General features: G+C 37.1%; 2 protein-coding genes across 4 annotated transcripts; both read left to right on the top strand.

Annotated features, from left to right (window-relative positions):
- The first annotated feature begins 703 nt into the window (after window positions 1–703).
- capn10 (calpain 10) lies at window positions 704–9843 on the top strand. 2 transcript variants are annotated; one of them, XM_042778925.1, is made up of 13 exons: window positions 705–938; window positions 1288–1442; window positions 1857–1988; window positions 2940–3136; window positions 3255–3481; window positions 4006–4147; window positions 4828–4994; window positions 5542–5774; window positions 5853–6052; window positions 6628–6871; window positions 7085–7275; window positions 8491–8536; window positions 8937–9843. In XM_042778925.1, the coding sequence occupies exons 2-13, from the start codon at window positions 1311–1313 to the stop codon at window positions 8964–8966; spliced, it is 1941 nt and encodes a 646-aa protein (XP_042634859.1). In that variant the 5' UTR covers window positions 705–938; window positions 1288–1310; the 3' UTR covers window positions 8967–9843. The 2 variants fall into 2 exon arrangements, 1 of the variants encoding a protein (XP_042634859.1); XR_006162921.1 differs by lacking the exons at window positions 8491–8536; window positions 8937–9843 and having other exon boundaries at window positions 704–938; window positions 6656–6871; window positions 7085–7226.
- A 635-nt stretch (window positions 9844–10478) lies between these two features.
- LOC109111483 (eukaryotic translation initiation factor 4E type 2-like) lies at window positions 10479–14849 on the top strand. Of its 2 annotated transcripts, none has more exons than XM_019124436.2 (8): window positions 10479–10631; window positions 11863–11974; window positions 12141–12275; window positions 12426–12530; window positions 12597–12749; window positions 12996–13132; window positions 13674–13748; window positions 13879–14849. In XM_019124436.2, exons 1-7 carry the CDS (start codon window positions 10612–10614, stop codon window positions 13720–13722), a joined length of 711 nt encoding a protein of 236 aa, XP_018979981.1. In that variant the 5' UTR covers window positions 10479–10611; the 3' UTR covers window positions 13723–13748; window positions 13879–14849. The 2 variants fall into 2 exon arrangements, with proteins under 2 accessions (XP_018979981.1, XP_042634889.1); XM_042778955.1 differs by lacking the exon at window positions 10479–10631 and adding an exon at window positions 10788–10975.
- The last annotated feature ends 58 nt before the right edge of the window (window positions 14850–14907 follow it).

Below are 14907 nucleotides of genomic sequence, written 5' to 3'. Positions count from 1 at the left end.
TAAAAATAACATTAATATTTCAATCGATTTAGTAAATGTAATTCATAATCATAATTTATAATCTGAATGTATTTAAACACTTTGAAGAAATCTATAATATTCAACAGACTTTCATTTAAATTCACACTACCTCAGACTGAAGGTCCTCGGTGGAAGAGCCTCTGCATCTGTCACATCTCTCAGATGATTATTTATACAGTATGGAGGAGGCTGTACTTTACAGACAGGGTGTGTAGGCACAGTACAGCCTGCAAGACTGTCCTACAGTTATAGTTTCATTTTTAAACAATTTTGCCACAAAACAATTTTCTTTTAAGTGTACTTGTTTACTATAGAGACAACATGTCTGTGAAGAGTAGGCCTTTGCTGGAAATATGAGACATGATATGTGAAGAAAGCAAATAAAAATCAAGTTAACTATCACTTGTGAAAATAAAATTTTATTGTGTGTCATTGTTCAAGTCGTTTATCACACTGTTAAGTAAATGTAATTAACATTAAATTTAAGTAATGTCTCACATATTAATAAAAATAATAAGTGTTTGTTTATTAGACATTTATTAACCATGAAATCAAGTCTTATTAGCTAAGATTTAAAAAAAATAAAAATCAAAGTAAAGACCTTTACCAGTAATGGGCGTTTGTACAGTAAATCTGTAGTGCTGGCAGTTCTCAGGAGTTCCGCACGGGGGCGCGCCTGCTGCAGCTCCTCCGCCCCGGATGACAGCGCTGTCCGCGGCGTGCGCGTCCTTCCGGTTTTGGGATGAATTGCCTTGGTGCAGTGTTTTTATTTATTTGAACGTACTGATTCTGTTTCAGCGACATCAGGGTCGATGGATTTTACGTTGCCTTGATGCTTTTCTTCGCGTCGACCTGGCCATGTCATTCAAAACCGCCGGCAGTATGTCTAACGGGTTAGCAACCCAGCTGAGCTGACGGTACGTTTGGATGAATGCATTATTAATGCTCGCTCTATGTTTGATATCTGAACATGTCTGACACTAAAGCTGAAATTCACGTTAAAAACCGTCTTTAATGCCACTGTCGCAACTTGTTGCTGAAATTGTAAACTGAACAGCTCGTCATTAAGAGCAAATTGTTTGTCAGGTTCATGCTTTCTTTTGAGATCGGCTACTGAATTGAGTATTACATACATACTGGAACAAGCAAAGACAATGAAGCTACGATAATGGTCTTACTGCATTTGTTACTGTTAGATGTCTTAGTCTTAAAACGTAAAGCATGCTCAGATTATCTCACTGTTACTGCAAGAGTTTCGTCTTTCAGAAGTGAAGCAGCTTTCGGTTGCCATGGAGACGGACAATGAGCATCATGGGATGTTTGTGGATCCTGACTTTCCTGCTGAGGAGTCCTCACTCTTCTGTGATTACACCACGCCCCTCCCCAAATTGTTGGGTGATGTCACATGGCTCCGCCCACAGGTACCATAATATTCAATTATTCTCACTGGTAATATTATGTATATTCCAGTGAGCACACATGAAGACCTTCTATAAGAATATCTATTTAGCTTGGTTTTGCTTGTATGGATTGTAGTTGGTTAGCTTGAGTAGTTTGTACAAATTCTTATTATTCATAAAACAGCAGGCAAACATTAATTGGAGGACCTACTACTTACTGACACCATAACAGTGACAGCATGATGAATTTCATTCATGCTTCAAACAACACACATTCATACTATAAACAACATACTTTTTTAATGGTCTTGAATAAGTTTCAAACCACACATAGTACCTACTGTGCAGGATGCGATTTCAGACACAGTGTGGGGCTTTAACAATGCAGACTGTCACAAAGCAACGTTACAGTACTTTTCCTTCTGTATATTACAGGAGATCTGCAAGCAGCCTCAGCTCTTCCCCGATGACCCTGTGGAGGCCCACCCAAAGCAAGGCATCCTGGGAGACTGCTGGTTGCTCTGTGCCTGCTCCATGTTACTCAAGAACCAGCATCTTCTGAACAAGGTGAACACTGTCAGATTTCTTGTGGAGATATTTTGTCTTAACTGGAAATAAAACCTACATGTTTAATAGAGTGCAACAGTCCGGAAAAAAAATAAATAAATCTTGTACCTTTGACTTTTTGTCCAATTGTCAAATACTTTTTTGCCTCGAGTAGGAGTTTGTAATGTTGTGATTCACTTTGTTGCTACATTTACATTTACATTTATTTGGCAGGCACTTTTATCCAAAGTGACTTACAGTTGAGGAATACAACAAGCAATGTATCATAAGATGTCAAAACACGAGAATTGCCCGTTATACAAGGTTTCAGTCATCATTCAAAATAGCAAAAAGCTAGGACAGGAGGATAATAAGAGAACAGACAAAGTGAAGGCATATAATTTTATTATTATTATTATTATTATTATTATTAAATGCTCACAGCAGACATGAGTTTTCAGTTGTTTCTTGTTTGGATGGAGTTAGGTAGGTCTGATTGCACATGTTGGAAGTCCAGCCCAGAAGAGCATTGCAATAGTTCAGCCTAGAAATGACAAGGGCCTGGACGAGAAGCTGTGCTGCATGCTCTGTTAGGAAGGGTCTCATCTTCCTGATGCTGTGTAGTGCAAACCTGCATGATCGTGCTGTGTTTGCAGTGTGATCTTTAAAGGTCAGTTGATCATCAAGGATCACCCCAAGATTCCTGGCCGAACTCGATGGAGTATTGTTGATGAGATGCTGTACTGATGGGGTATCTGGGAAGATGAGAAGTTCTGTTGGTTTGGTTCATGGCTTTTAACTTTTTAAATATACCAGTTACATAGCAAGAAACATCTATCATATTTCACACATTAGACTTATTCTAAAAAATTCTGATAACACAGCTGTGGTTTGTTCGTTCATAATTCTGTGTAAAAACTCCAACTGAATGTTGTCAAGGTGTATTTTTATGTGCGTTTGTTTTTTTTATAAGTATTTCCACCAGAGCAGCCTTTGTGGGGTGACCGTGTTTACCACGGTGAGTTCCGGGTCCAGTTCTGGCAGAACGGGCGCTGGATAGAGGTACGGGTGGATGACCAGCTGCCCTGTGTCAATGACACTCTCTGCTTTTCACGATGCCAGAGCCCTAGGGCATTCTGGGTAGCACTTTTGGAGAAAGCTTATGCCAAGTAAGTGCTGTAACTTGAATGAGGATTTTGGTGGATTATAAAATGTAACTGTAATGTGTGAACTATGTGCAAAACATAATAATTGAGAAGTTGTTAATGTTAATGTTCTTCATGCTAGGTTACATGGTTCGTATGAGCGTTTGTGGGCGGGGCAAGTATGTGAGGCAGTTGTGGACCTGAGCGGAACCATAGCAGTACGATGGAGTCTAAAAGGGGCGGAGTCTCCACAACAGCCCAAGGACTCCCAGACTCAACACACACCTAATGGGATGAGACTATCTGAACTCTCACTGGAGCTGAAGGAGCGATGTGCCATCAGCTGCTGTGTCCACAGCGCCCCCACAGGTGAGAGAGGAAAGCAACCACTGAATTAAATGAACTTTCCAAAATTGACAGCTAAAACTGAACCAAATAAAGTATTAATAATATACTCTTATAGTATTTATTAATATTTAAAATTGGATTTTGTTTATATTTTCAGTTTTTAATTTAATTATAGTTTAAGTTAATTTTGTTGTGGATTTTTTTTTTTTTTAAATATTTGTTTCTTTTTTTTTTTGTACTTCAAATTACTTTATTTTTATTGTTATTATTACTTTAAAAACATTTCTTATTAAATTTAGTTTGTCATTTTGTATTTTATTTTATTTCAGTTAACGTTTATTTTATTGCAATGATTTTTAATAGTTTTCATTAACAGATCAGCACTATTTGGGAATGATTAAAGACTGCAGCAACAATATTTAATAGTTTACAGATTTTACTCCACATTTACTCCTTAAATTTTTGCTGGCAACTCTGCAGTTTTCAGAAAATCTTTCACAAAACACCATAGGAAGGATATAATAATAGTAATGGGTTTGTTGCAGGTATCCCAGAGCTTGGTCAGTATCACGCCATGAGTGTAATGGAGTGGACAAATGTGACAACCACTACAGGTGAACAAGTGGAGCTGATCAGGATACGAAACCCCTGGGGCAGGAGGAGCTGGAACGGGGTCTGGAGAGAGAGGTATAGAGTGAAATTAAGTACCTTATTTTCAATATATGTATTATAAATAGATGTTTTTAAAACAATTTGTTAATTTAATTGTGAATTTTTCATATCTATGTATAATGATTTGAACATGTCTAACAATATATAATAAGGTTTAATTAGTAACTGCAGTGCTGTGTCTAGCCACCTATCTCCGACAAAGCACTGGAAGTCATTCATTTGCATATGAAGAATTTTGGGATCCTATTTGAGCTTGGGATACGTTGAACTTTTTATCTTTTGCAGTTAGACTGAATACAACACTAGACCGAATGTGACATATTTTAATCAAATCTGTTATATTATTGAAGAACAAAGTGAGAAATACCAATATTGTTCCACTAAAATGTGATTCTTTAAACACTATTTCTGTAAAATGAGTGGTTATAATTATTTCAGACATAATTATTGGTATTATAATTCTTAAATGTTTATTTACATTTATTGTCCCTAGAAAACCTACTACGAATTTCTTTCAAATATATTGGTGGTCATTTATTTTGTGTGGATATCATCATTCATTAATTTTACCATGATGAATAAGCGGAGTGACAGTTGTTGGACTGGCACTAGGGGGCGTGACAATCATATGCAAATGTTGGTGAGAGTGGAAATGCAGCTTCTGTCTGACTGGTTTTGTCTGTCTCTCTGTACAGTGGATCAGGCTGGGCTTCTCTGGAGCCCTCCTGTTCTCAGGCTCTACTGGGCCGCACGGCAGAGGGGGAATTCTGGATGGATGAGACAGAATTCCAGCAGGAATTTGATGAGGTTACAGTAGGCTGTCCCCTCAGTGAAACAGGACACCTACAAAGCATCTACACAGGTATTGTCTATACCAGAGGTGCCCAAACTTTTTAGTACAAAGGGACAATATTTTATATTTATTTATTTTTTTATTTATTTTTTTAAACTTCATAGTGGGCCAAAAGTAAATGTTGCATTAAATCCAACTATATTGTATGAAAATATATCAAATTTTACAATTGCTTAAACAATTAAAAATGTATTAATGAAATTAATTTACACTCAAATTCACTTACATTGTTTTTTACATTTCACTGCAAAAAATTTAACAAAATGTTAAAAGAAAAATATAAATTAGATTAGGAATAAGGATTTTTTTTCTTCCTCTTGTGAAATGGCATGATGAAACAAATCAAAAGTCATCACAGGCCAACTTTGGCCCGTGGGTCCTAGTTTGGGAATCTTTGGTCTATGCGTTCTTGAGAGCATTTGCATGAATAGTTCCTTGCGGTCTATAAATTATACATCTGCAAATTGTTTGAATATCTAGTGAAAAATTTGCACGTTTAATAATAATATTAATAAAAATTAATATTTATATTAATTTGTCATTTCCCTTCATGTAGGAAGCTATCTTACCCACAGCCACCAAATTGGAGGTCGCTGGGTCAAAGGTCACTCTGCGGGCGGTTGCCGTAACAATAACACTTTTAGTATCAACCCTAAGTTCTGGTTAAAAGTGTGTGAGAGAGGGGAAGTGTTGCTGTCATTGCTGCAGTACGGACATCCTGAACCACCAGCAGAGGGCCGCACTCAGCAGCACTCACACCTCCAGGCCATCGCACTGCATGTGTGGAAGGTTAGAGAATCACAAAATTATAATTTCTCAGTGATTGAAAATGTTTCATTCTGTAATGTTATATGTAATATGTTATAGGTGGAGAAGAAACACTTTAACCTGATGCGGACGCTGAACAAGCCACCGCTTGTGTCGCACACGCATGCATACAATCGGGAAGTGGTAGTGCCCACTCACCTGAATCCTGGTTTTTACCTGTTGGTGCCTAGTACCTTCCTGCAGGGAGCGGAGGGCCGGTTCCTTCTGAGAGTTCATTCTTCCTGCTCTACCTCTCTCAGGTGACTGCACTAAGGGAAACGTAACTGTATTAAACTTTTTGTACGGTTTAAAAGTTTGATGTGGATTTGGCCGTATTTTTTTTTTAATGTTTTTTTAAATCAAAAAAATCCAGCATAAACAGTAATATTATAAAATATATTACACTCTAAAATAAGTGTTTTCTATCTGAATATATTTTAAAATGTTTTTTTTTTTTCTGTGATGTCAATGCTGAATTTTTAGCAGTATTACTCCAGTCTTCAGTGTCAAATAATCCTTCAAAATTCATTCTAATATGCTGATTTGCTACTCAAGTAACATTTCTTATTATTATGAATGCAGAAAACAGTTGTGCTGCTTAATAGTTTTGTGGAAACTGTTATGATCAATTTAATGTATCCTTGCTGAATAAAGTATAAAAATAAGTATAAAAAAGTATAAAATATTCTAAAACAACCCCCAGAGGTTTGAACTGCAGTGTATATATGTAATAATGACACTAATTATTAGTGATTATATAAACACTGCATCTAAATATGCAATATGATACGATAAAGCCATATCATTGGTCCAAATCATCTGTATTTTTCTCCAGTGTGATGAAATCCCCTCCTCCTCTTCAGCACTGTTCAGAGGGCGAGTGGGAAACCCTCAGCTCTCATGGCTGTTGGTCCGTTGGTTCAACTGCAGGAGGAAGTCGCAACTTCACCACACATGGACTCAACCCCCGTATACCCTTTACTGTGACCTATGATCCTGGAGGTAACAACGTAAAGGTCACATTATGCCAAAACAGACCTGAAAATTCCCTCCATGCCATCGGCTTTCATATTTATAAGGTCAGAATTCATACATGCCTCATTTATAATCCGTTTTGAGGATCTAAATGACTAAACTGCTGAAAAGCTGTGTTTCTTGTGCCAAAAGTGTCCAGTTCTAGACATAACTTTTCTGGTAACAGTATTAGTAATAGTAGGAGTAGATGTCTAACATTCAGTAGTTAATCTCTTTTGGTATGTCTTAATGATATTTCAATGTGTGTGTGTCTCCAGGTACCTGATGGTGACTCTCTTTTAAGCCCTGGTGCCATGTCTCCGGTGGTTAGCTGTGTACCTCATGCCCACTCCCAGGAGGTCAGTGTGTTTTGCCATCTACAGCCGGGCAAGTACATCATAATTCCCTCCACCTACCAGCCGGAACTCAGCGCTCACTTCACACTCACTTTTACATGCAGGATAAATCGGTAAGCACTCCACCTACATACATTACAAGGAAAATCTGGAAATATCCGTGAAAATTTTAATTAAAGTCATAGACATTAATAAAATCTTACATATGTAGACATTAGTGGTCAGTATTTGGCATTTTTCAAATATATTGGCATCGGCCGATAAGTTTTTCTGTTTGGCCGATGTGTTCGAGACGGGACTTTTATTTTGACGATGCACACAGCACTGACATTCTCCCTCTTCATTGTTTGCTGTAGCCCTTTAACAGTTCTGTCTGATATGGATAGAAGTCTGTTTAATAATCATATAGAACTGTTAAAAGGAATTAAAATGCATAGAATAAAGTATTATAACAATTGCTGTCATATTATTAGTAATAGTACTTAAACATTTAATTTCACGAACCTTTCAGACTTAGTCAAATCCAGCTGTGAGATGTTGTGAAGTGTGCATTTGTATCCTGCATGATCGCGTGTACTCTGTGTGATGGTCAGTCTGTGCGAATTGAATGCGGACAGGAGGAGAGTGCAGCTTCACTGGAGATGCATGATCGACAAAATTTAAATTTGTGATTTAAAACTATATTCCGCTTTATGCTGCTTTTATTCCGCTGTCATATTCATGTCATTATCACTGTGTGCTGTACGTAAAATGAATGTTACATTGGCTTTAGTTAAAAAAATATGATTCCCAATGCACACAAACTTCCCAGATTACTGAGTGCCCTTTTTATTTATATATTTTTTTAATATTTCTTTATTTGTGAAAAATATTCTAATAGGATTATAGAATCAAGAATGTTTGTTTATTTGACACATTTTTTTAAATTCTATTTCAAATTTCTTAAATATTAAAATAAATACAAATTTCATATATATATATATATATGCACACACACACACAAACACACACATACATACATACATGCATATATCAGCTTTATATCGGCTTTACACCCCGCTTTCTAAGATATCGACATCAGCTGTCAAAAAAAAAAAAACTATATCGGTCAACCACTAGTTGACATTCTTCCAAAAATTGTTACATACTGTAATTATACAAACTTTAATTAGAATTTATCTGGTCAATGCACTGTGAAAAAAACAAACCCTAGATAAAATAAAAACAAGTGAAATGTAGTTTCTTGTTAAGAAAATGTTGCTAGTTGACATTGGCCTTAAATCTTTGGCTCTAATATAGTGAAGTACTAATGTTGTCGACCTCCTCAGGAAAGCAATGCAGAGTCAAGAGCTTCTGGGCCATGCTGTTCAGGAGGTAATGAGCTTTCACCTCATTTTAAGAAATAGCTCAACCCAAATCAAATCCTGTCATGATTCACTCAACCTCATGTTGTTTCAAACCTGTATGGCTTTCTTTCTTCTGTGGAACATCGAAGATATTTTGAAGAATGTTGGTAACCAAACAGTCTCAGTTCCCATTGACTTCTATTATATCATTTAGAAAAATAAAACAAATAAACTTAACCTGATATATAGTTCAAATTTAGTGTATTTTAAATATATTATTAATTATGAAGAATTATATTAATATACATTTATGTATATTTTCCTGGCCTACTAAATATTATTTGCTTGTACCATTTCTGTAATTTACAGTTCTGTTTTTGTTTTACTTCCTCCACAGTAAGATGTAAGATTTCTCTTTCCTCTCACAGGTCTCCTGTATCTCTGTGATGAGACGATAGGAAGTGGATCACATGCCTATGTTGAGATGAAAGTCTTGCTCTCCATCCTCAGGACAGGAGTCTCATGGTGTGTAGTATGTGTCTCTGCACAGCCTCAACCTCTTCAACTAAACTCTGCAGAACTCTACAGTCCCCCCAGGACCGAGTTTGGACACCCCTGGTATAAACTATTTAGGGATTTGTCACAATGGTTGTCTAGTCTTTCAACAACCGCCCTCTAAGAAAAATGTCAGATCAAGTGTTACATAATGTACTATAAATGTGTACTGATGCCAGACTTATTTATTATGAATTATTTATTATTAATGTTTTTTGTCCAAGTTGCGAAAATAATTCTTTACTAGAATATTGAAAACAGCCATTACCACTTTTATATTCACACAGATTTATACTACATCATGATATGTAAATTTCAATGAAAGACTCACTAGAAAGAGAGAAAATTTTAATATTGAGAGAAAGAGAAAACAAGGATGCAGAAGAATAAAGATGGGGGTATTACTGGCCAAAAGAAGGGTAGACAGTGATTGAATAAGTGGGAGGGTCAGCGGCTCTACTGAAGCTCCAGCTCTCTCTGAAGTGTGCCGCAGAGTTGGAGCCCCTCACGCGGTCGCTGCCCCGTCGGCCCCTCTGTGAGTGCTAATAGCCTGTGTGTGAGGGTCTGCAGGCCTGTTAGTGCCGCACTAGTGACGAACTTGTAGCGTCACTGTCCACCCTGATCCAGTGCCTGGTGCCGCCACACAATGGCTCGTTATGTGAAGCAATTACACTGCGGTGACCCTTTCCTCCCCATGTGCATGTCTGTTATATGTACAGCAATATTCATTAAAATATTTTGAATTTTAAAACTTGAATCCTACTTTATTTGAATACAAAACTTTCTTAAAACGTGTAGAATTATTTTACACTTATAAATAAGATGTCTATACGAAAACTAATTTTTTATAAACATTTTTATTTAAAAAGAACATTTTACTTCTGTTCCGCAATGACTTAGCTTACCTAACTTTACTTGACCCCATTAAATTATTAATAATTTAATAAAATATGACATCAGTGCTGTAATTTCTTTTATTAAATAATTACCTTTTATTTTCAGAAGCAAAAAAATAAAATGTATATAATTATATGTTTGTATCTATGTGTGTGTGTGTATACAGTATGTATATGTGTATATATATTTATATAATTTTAGTGAAATTTAGTAAAATGAAAGTTTAAATATGAAAACTTTGTGAAATTTGACATTACTATACCCAGTTAAATTCTTAATAATTTAATTAAATTCATTATTTATTTATTTAGTATTATTAAAGGAATTCAGCTGTAATTGACTTTATTTAATAATTTAATGCTATTTCTAGGAACTGTATGTATGCATGCATGTGTTTTTATATAGATACTTTTTTTTTTATACATTAGCTATTCAACACAACATGTTTATTAGACTAGGATAAGGTTACAGTTTCTCCCACTTTTGTATACTGCAAAAAATACAAATATTCACCAAGTGTACAGCGTGCGCGTCACCTAACACGGGCGATGCGCGCGGCCGCCACCACCACTAGCGCGCGCCGCCGTTGCTGCGGAATTGACGGGGCTGCCGTCGGCGCGAGAGCGGATACAGACACTCACCTAGAAAATAATGAACAACAAATTTGACGCGTGAGTAATCAAACCGACGCTACGCGTTAGCAGGGATTTAGTCGTGCCTTAATGCAAATGCATGCGTTCCAAGCGTCTGTTTAACTCAGAGAGACCGGGAGAGAGAGGAAAGAGAGAGAGAGGGGGAAAAGAGGTGTGTCTAGAAGCTTTGGCATGGGCTGGGAGGTCACCATGTTTTAGTTGCATGATTAGACTCCACTAAGATTTTGTGATGGATTGTGTTTTAATGCGTGCGGTGAATGCAGCATGCAAATAACCACTTCTAGTCCCAGATCTTCATGCTCAGGGCCTCCAGGCCGAGGACGGATCACCGGGTTACGCGTGTGTGTGAGCAGCGGGGGCAGGTGCTCTGCGACCCCGGCTCAAACTCTTCTCTGTAGCCAGCTGGAATGTCATGAGGCGGTGTAGGCTGACTGTAAACACGCGAGGGGGTGTGCATAAGCAAAACACGCTATATTGTATATGGCACGTGAAAACGAAACTACCATAAACTCATCTGTTACATAAGCAGCGTACTTTGTTATGTTTGCAAACTTCTCATGCGCAGCCACTGACCATTATAATCGCAGGGTCGAATAAGGTAATGCAGTTTGTCTCTGCAAACTCAGACAGAGCCTCTGTCCTTTCGCTAATAAAGTCGAGTTTTATAATATAATATAATATAATATAATATAATAACCTTTATAACAATCCTCAGAAATATAATAACTGTTACAAAATGTACTGTGGCTGCAGTATGATTTTGGTATCAGACAGTTAATAACATGGTACTGAAAAAAGTGTACATTGTAAAGCCTCTTGTATGACTTAATTTAATATGTTGAACATATGTTGGCATATTTGAATTTTTAGCAACCATTACTCAGTCTTTAGTTAAGGAGCAAGAACTGTTTTTAACATAATAAAAATTATGTTGCTTTCTTGAGCATCAAATCATGTGACACTGAAGACACAGTTTTGCCATCACAGGAATGAATTAGATTTTAAAAAATGTTCAAATAGAAAACTTTTCAAAATTGTAATAAATGTTTCACAATATTACAGTTTTTTTCTGTATTTTTGGTCAAATACATGCAGTCTTGGTAAGCAGAAGAGACTTATTTCATATATGAATGATCACACAAATGGTTGCTTTTTTTGTTGGAACCACTGCAATTATTATTGAAGCCGGAGTTACTAAAAAATAACATATTGTGGCTGAGTTGAATTAACTGTTTTCTCTCCCTTTAAGCCTGAAAGATGATGACAGTGGAGATCACGACCAGGACAACTGCTCACCGAAAGATGGGGAGAAGGAAAAAAATGACGAAGAAGAGAAGGACTCAAACACTACCAAGAGAAAGGTACAGATAGATAGATAGATAGATAGATAGATAGATAGATAGATAGATAGGTCAATGCTTTGGCTTTACTGTATAATTCATGCCAGTAAATTGATAGACAGAAAGAAATCATATGTTAATTATAATAGATTGTTCTATATAACTATGAGCTGCTTCACTTGTGCAGGCGGTGGTCCCAGGGGCTGGTGAGCACCCTCTTCAGTACAACTACACATTCTGGTATTCTCGTCGCACACCAGGACGGCCAGCCAGCACACAGAGCTACGAACAGAACATTAAACAGATCGGCAGCTTTGCTTCGGTAACCTACAGACACACAAACTCACACTGACATATTTATGCAGACTCACTTAATGAAGATTCAGGCACAGTGGGGGATGAAGTTTGACTGCCCCACTGCAGGTCACACGATCACATGATTGACAGTTCAACAGCTGCCCTGTGTTTGTAGGTGGAGCAGTTCTGGCGTTTTTATAGTCACATGATCCGACCGGATGATCTGACTGGTCACAGCGATTTCCACCTGTTTAAAGAGGGAATCAAACCCATGTGGGAGGTGAGTTTTGTTAGATCACATGTACTGTCACATGACAGATAATAGAATTGGGATTGTATTATTTAGGATGATGCTAATAAAAGTGGAGGTAAATGGATCATCCGGCTTCGTAAAGGCCTGGCGTCACGCTGCTGGGAGAATCTGATCTTGGCCATGCTGGGCGAGCAGTTCATGGTGGGCGAGGAGATCTGTGGGGCCGTTGTGTCCGTTCGCTTCCAGGTACTGCAATATTCATGCAATATAGTTTGTATCTTGTATAGCATGCAAATAAAACCTACTATAATTGCTAAATATTATTTTTATAAAATAGCATACAGCATCCAGTGTAGTTTGCAGTAAGCAGTATGGTAGGTGTTCATTTAGAACATAGACAGCATTTTGCTCATTCTGTGTTCATGATTGAAGCTGTTATATTGTAAATAATAGCTTTTCTGTATAGTCATAAATATTTGTGCTTTTGTTTGGGAGGATATCATTTCTATCTGGAATAAGACAGCCAGTGATCAGGCCACCACTGCTCGCATTAGAGACACCTTACGCAGAGTCCTCAACCTGCCTCCTAATACCATTATGGAGTATAAAACACACACTGATAGCATCAAGTGAGTTATACAACAATACACTCATATATTTATGTGTATATAATCAAACCAAAATTTATTCAGACACCTTCAACATTTCACACTCAAGAGTTAAACTGTGTCAGAACAAATTCATCTTTATAAAGTCAGAAAACACTTAAGGAAAACATGGTCAGGTCAAAGTGACTGATTAATTTTTGATCCCAATTATTATAATTTGTTTCGTTTTGTTTTTCAATTTTACTGGTAGTCCACTGTATGAAGAATTTTTGGCAAAACATGGTAAGGTCATTGTGTCTGAATAATTTTTGGTTCCAATTTATTGTTATTATTATTATTTTATTAAATTTTTTTTTCAGTTTTACTGGTAGTCCACTATTTGAAGAATTTTTGGGTATAATATGTCACAGTTTATTTTGCTATCCTCACATACATAAATTAACTAAAGTGTCCTGCACCCACAGTGTTGATATATTTGAAGGTATTAATATATATATATATATTGTGTGTGTGTGTGTGTGTGTGTGTGTGTGTGTGTGTGTGTGTCTGTGTGATCTTTCAGAGCTTGGGAGGATTTCCATGGTCTAGTGAACGCAAGTGGAGGCCGCTAGTTTTTCATCTGAAGTGTGTGTGACAGGTATAAACTCTTAACTGACACGTAATCACTCACACTGGAGCTGCTCAGTTCTCTTTATGAGATACATATAAGATTCATTCCCAACATGTTCATAACTGGGTAAAAGTACTCCCTCTTTCTCCCCATCTAGATTATAAAGTCAGTTTTACCACCGAAGAGGATGTTTCCGAGGAATTTACCTGTTTTTAAAAGAAAAATGATCGGGACGTCATGAAAAGGGGCAGCATGACAAATGTTTACTATTGAAGACTTACGACATCTGTTTTTTTATAATCATCCGAACACCTCATCACCTGAAAACTCTCACAGAAGAAGAAGAAGGGGGAAGCAATTCATCAACATATGAACAAATGTTTTCCAGTCAGTCATTAGGTGGAGCTCTCAGAGGGACCACATAGTTCAGCCACTGTGACGTGAACTAATGGCTGGGAACTGCCACCGTTTTCCAAGAAGAAAAACAACAACATGCCCTTGTGTAGTACAGTCACATTAACTGAATTATCATCTGAAATACACTGTCTCATAAAGATGGCCAGAGAGGAAGACAGGTTTCATTTAGGTCACAATATTTACCAATGAGGTTGCAGGATGATGAGGATATTTTACTATAGTGCAGTATTTTAGCTACAGTGTTGAGTTGTTTTAAAATAGAACTGTTGTACAAAAAAGAATTATATTTCTAAATGTATTTGGAGAGCTCTATAATGGCTAACTTTTTATTTCTCCTGAGCTTAGAGAGTGTTAACTCAAAGGACAGTGCCCTATCAGGGATGGGTACCACGCTGCCTGATTCACTGTGCCTCCGGCAAATCACTGATTTTCAAGATCGCTCAACATCCTGGCACTCCGCTGGAAGAGACCACACTGGAGACGTGACTCATAGGACTCCAAGCCCTGTTTTAGAAATCACTCGGATGTTATTCAGACATGCTAACTAACAAACACTGATCTGTTCATGGGGGCTATGTATCAAAACCTCCCTTGAAATTCAGTGCTGGACTGTTGTATTTGAGGTACATAAAAATAAGTGGAAAGGAAAGGTTTTTAATTATGATTGATCATAGCAATAAATGTTGATTATGCATCTGCTGCTAATTTTCAGCTGTGGTGTGCCTCTGATTTGTTGGAAGTGTTTCTATCTAATATGATTTGAAGAGCA

This window comes from Cyprinus carpio, chromosome A2 (genome assembly GCF_018340385.1).
Source record: "Cyprinus carpio isolate SPL01 chromosome A2, ASM1834038v1, whole genome shotgun sequence".
Classification (NCBI taxonomy): Eukaryota; Metazoa; Chordata; class Actinopteri; order Cypriniformes; family Cyprinidae; genus Cyprinus; species Cyprinus carpio.
The sequence above is the reverse complement of the archived record's forward strand: the minus strand, read 5'-3'. Positions and strand labels throughout refer to the sequence as shown.

Excerpts from the sequence above, each read along its gene's own strand:
- capn10 (XM_042778925.1), top strand. The coding sequence starts at position 1,311 with ATGGAGACGGACAATGAGCATCATGGGATGTTTGTGGATCCTGACTTT. Across the intron at positions 4,995-5,541 it reads CCTACAAAGCATCTACACAG|GAAGCTATCTTACCCACAGC; the intron begins GTATTGTCTATA and ends CCCTTCATGTAG. Across the intron at positions 6,872-7,084 it reads TCGGCTTTCATATTTATAAG|GTACCTGATGGTGACTCTCT; the intron begins GTCAGAATTCAT and ends GTGTGTCTCCAG.
- LOC109111483 (XM_042778955.1), top strand. The coding sequence starts at position 10,878 with ATGCAAATAACCACTTCTAGTCCCAGATCTTCATGCTCAGGGCCTCCA. Across the intron at positions 10,976-11,862 it reads TGTGTGAGCAGCGGGGGCAG|CCTGAAAGATGATGACAGTG; the intron begins GTGCTCTGCGAC and ends TCTCCCTTTAAG. Across the intron at positions 11,975-12,140 it reads CAAACACTACCAAGAGAAAG|GCGGTGGTCCCAGGGGCTGG; the intron begins GTACAGATAGAT and ends TCACTTGTGCAG.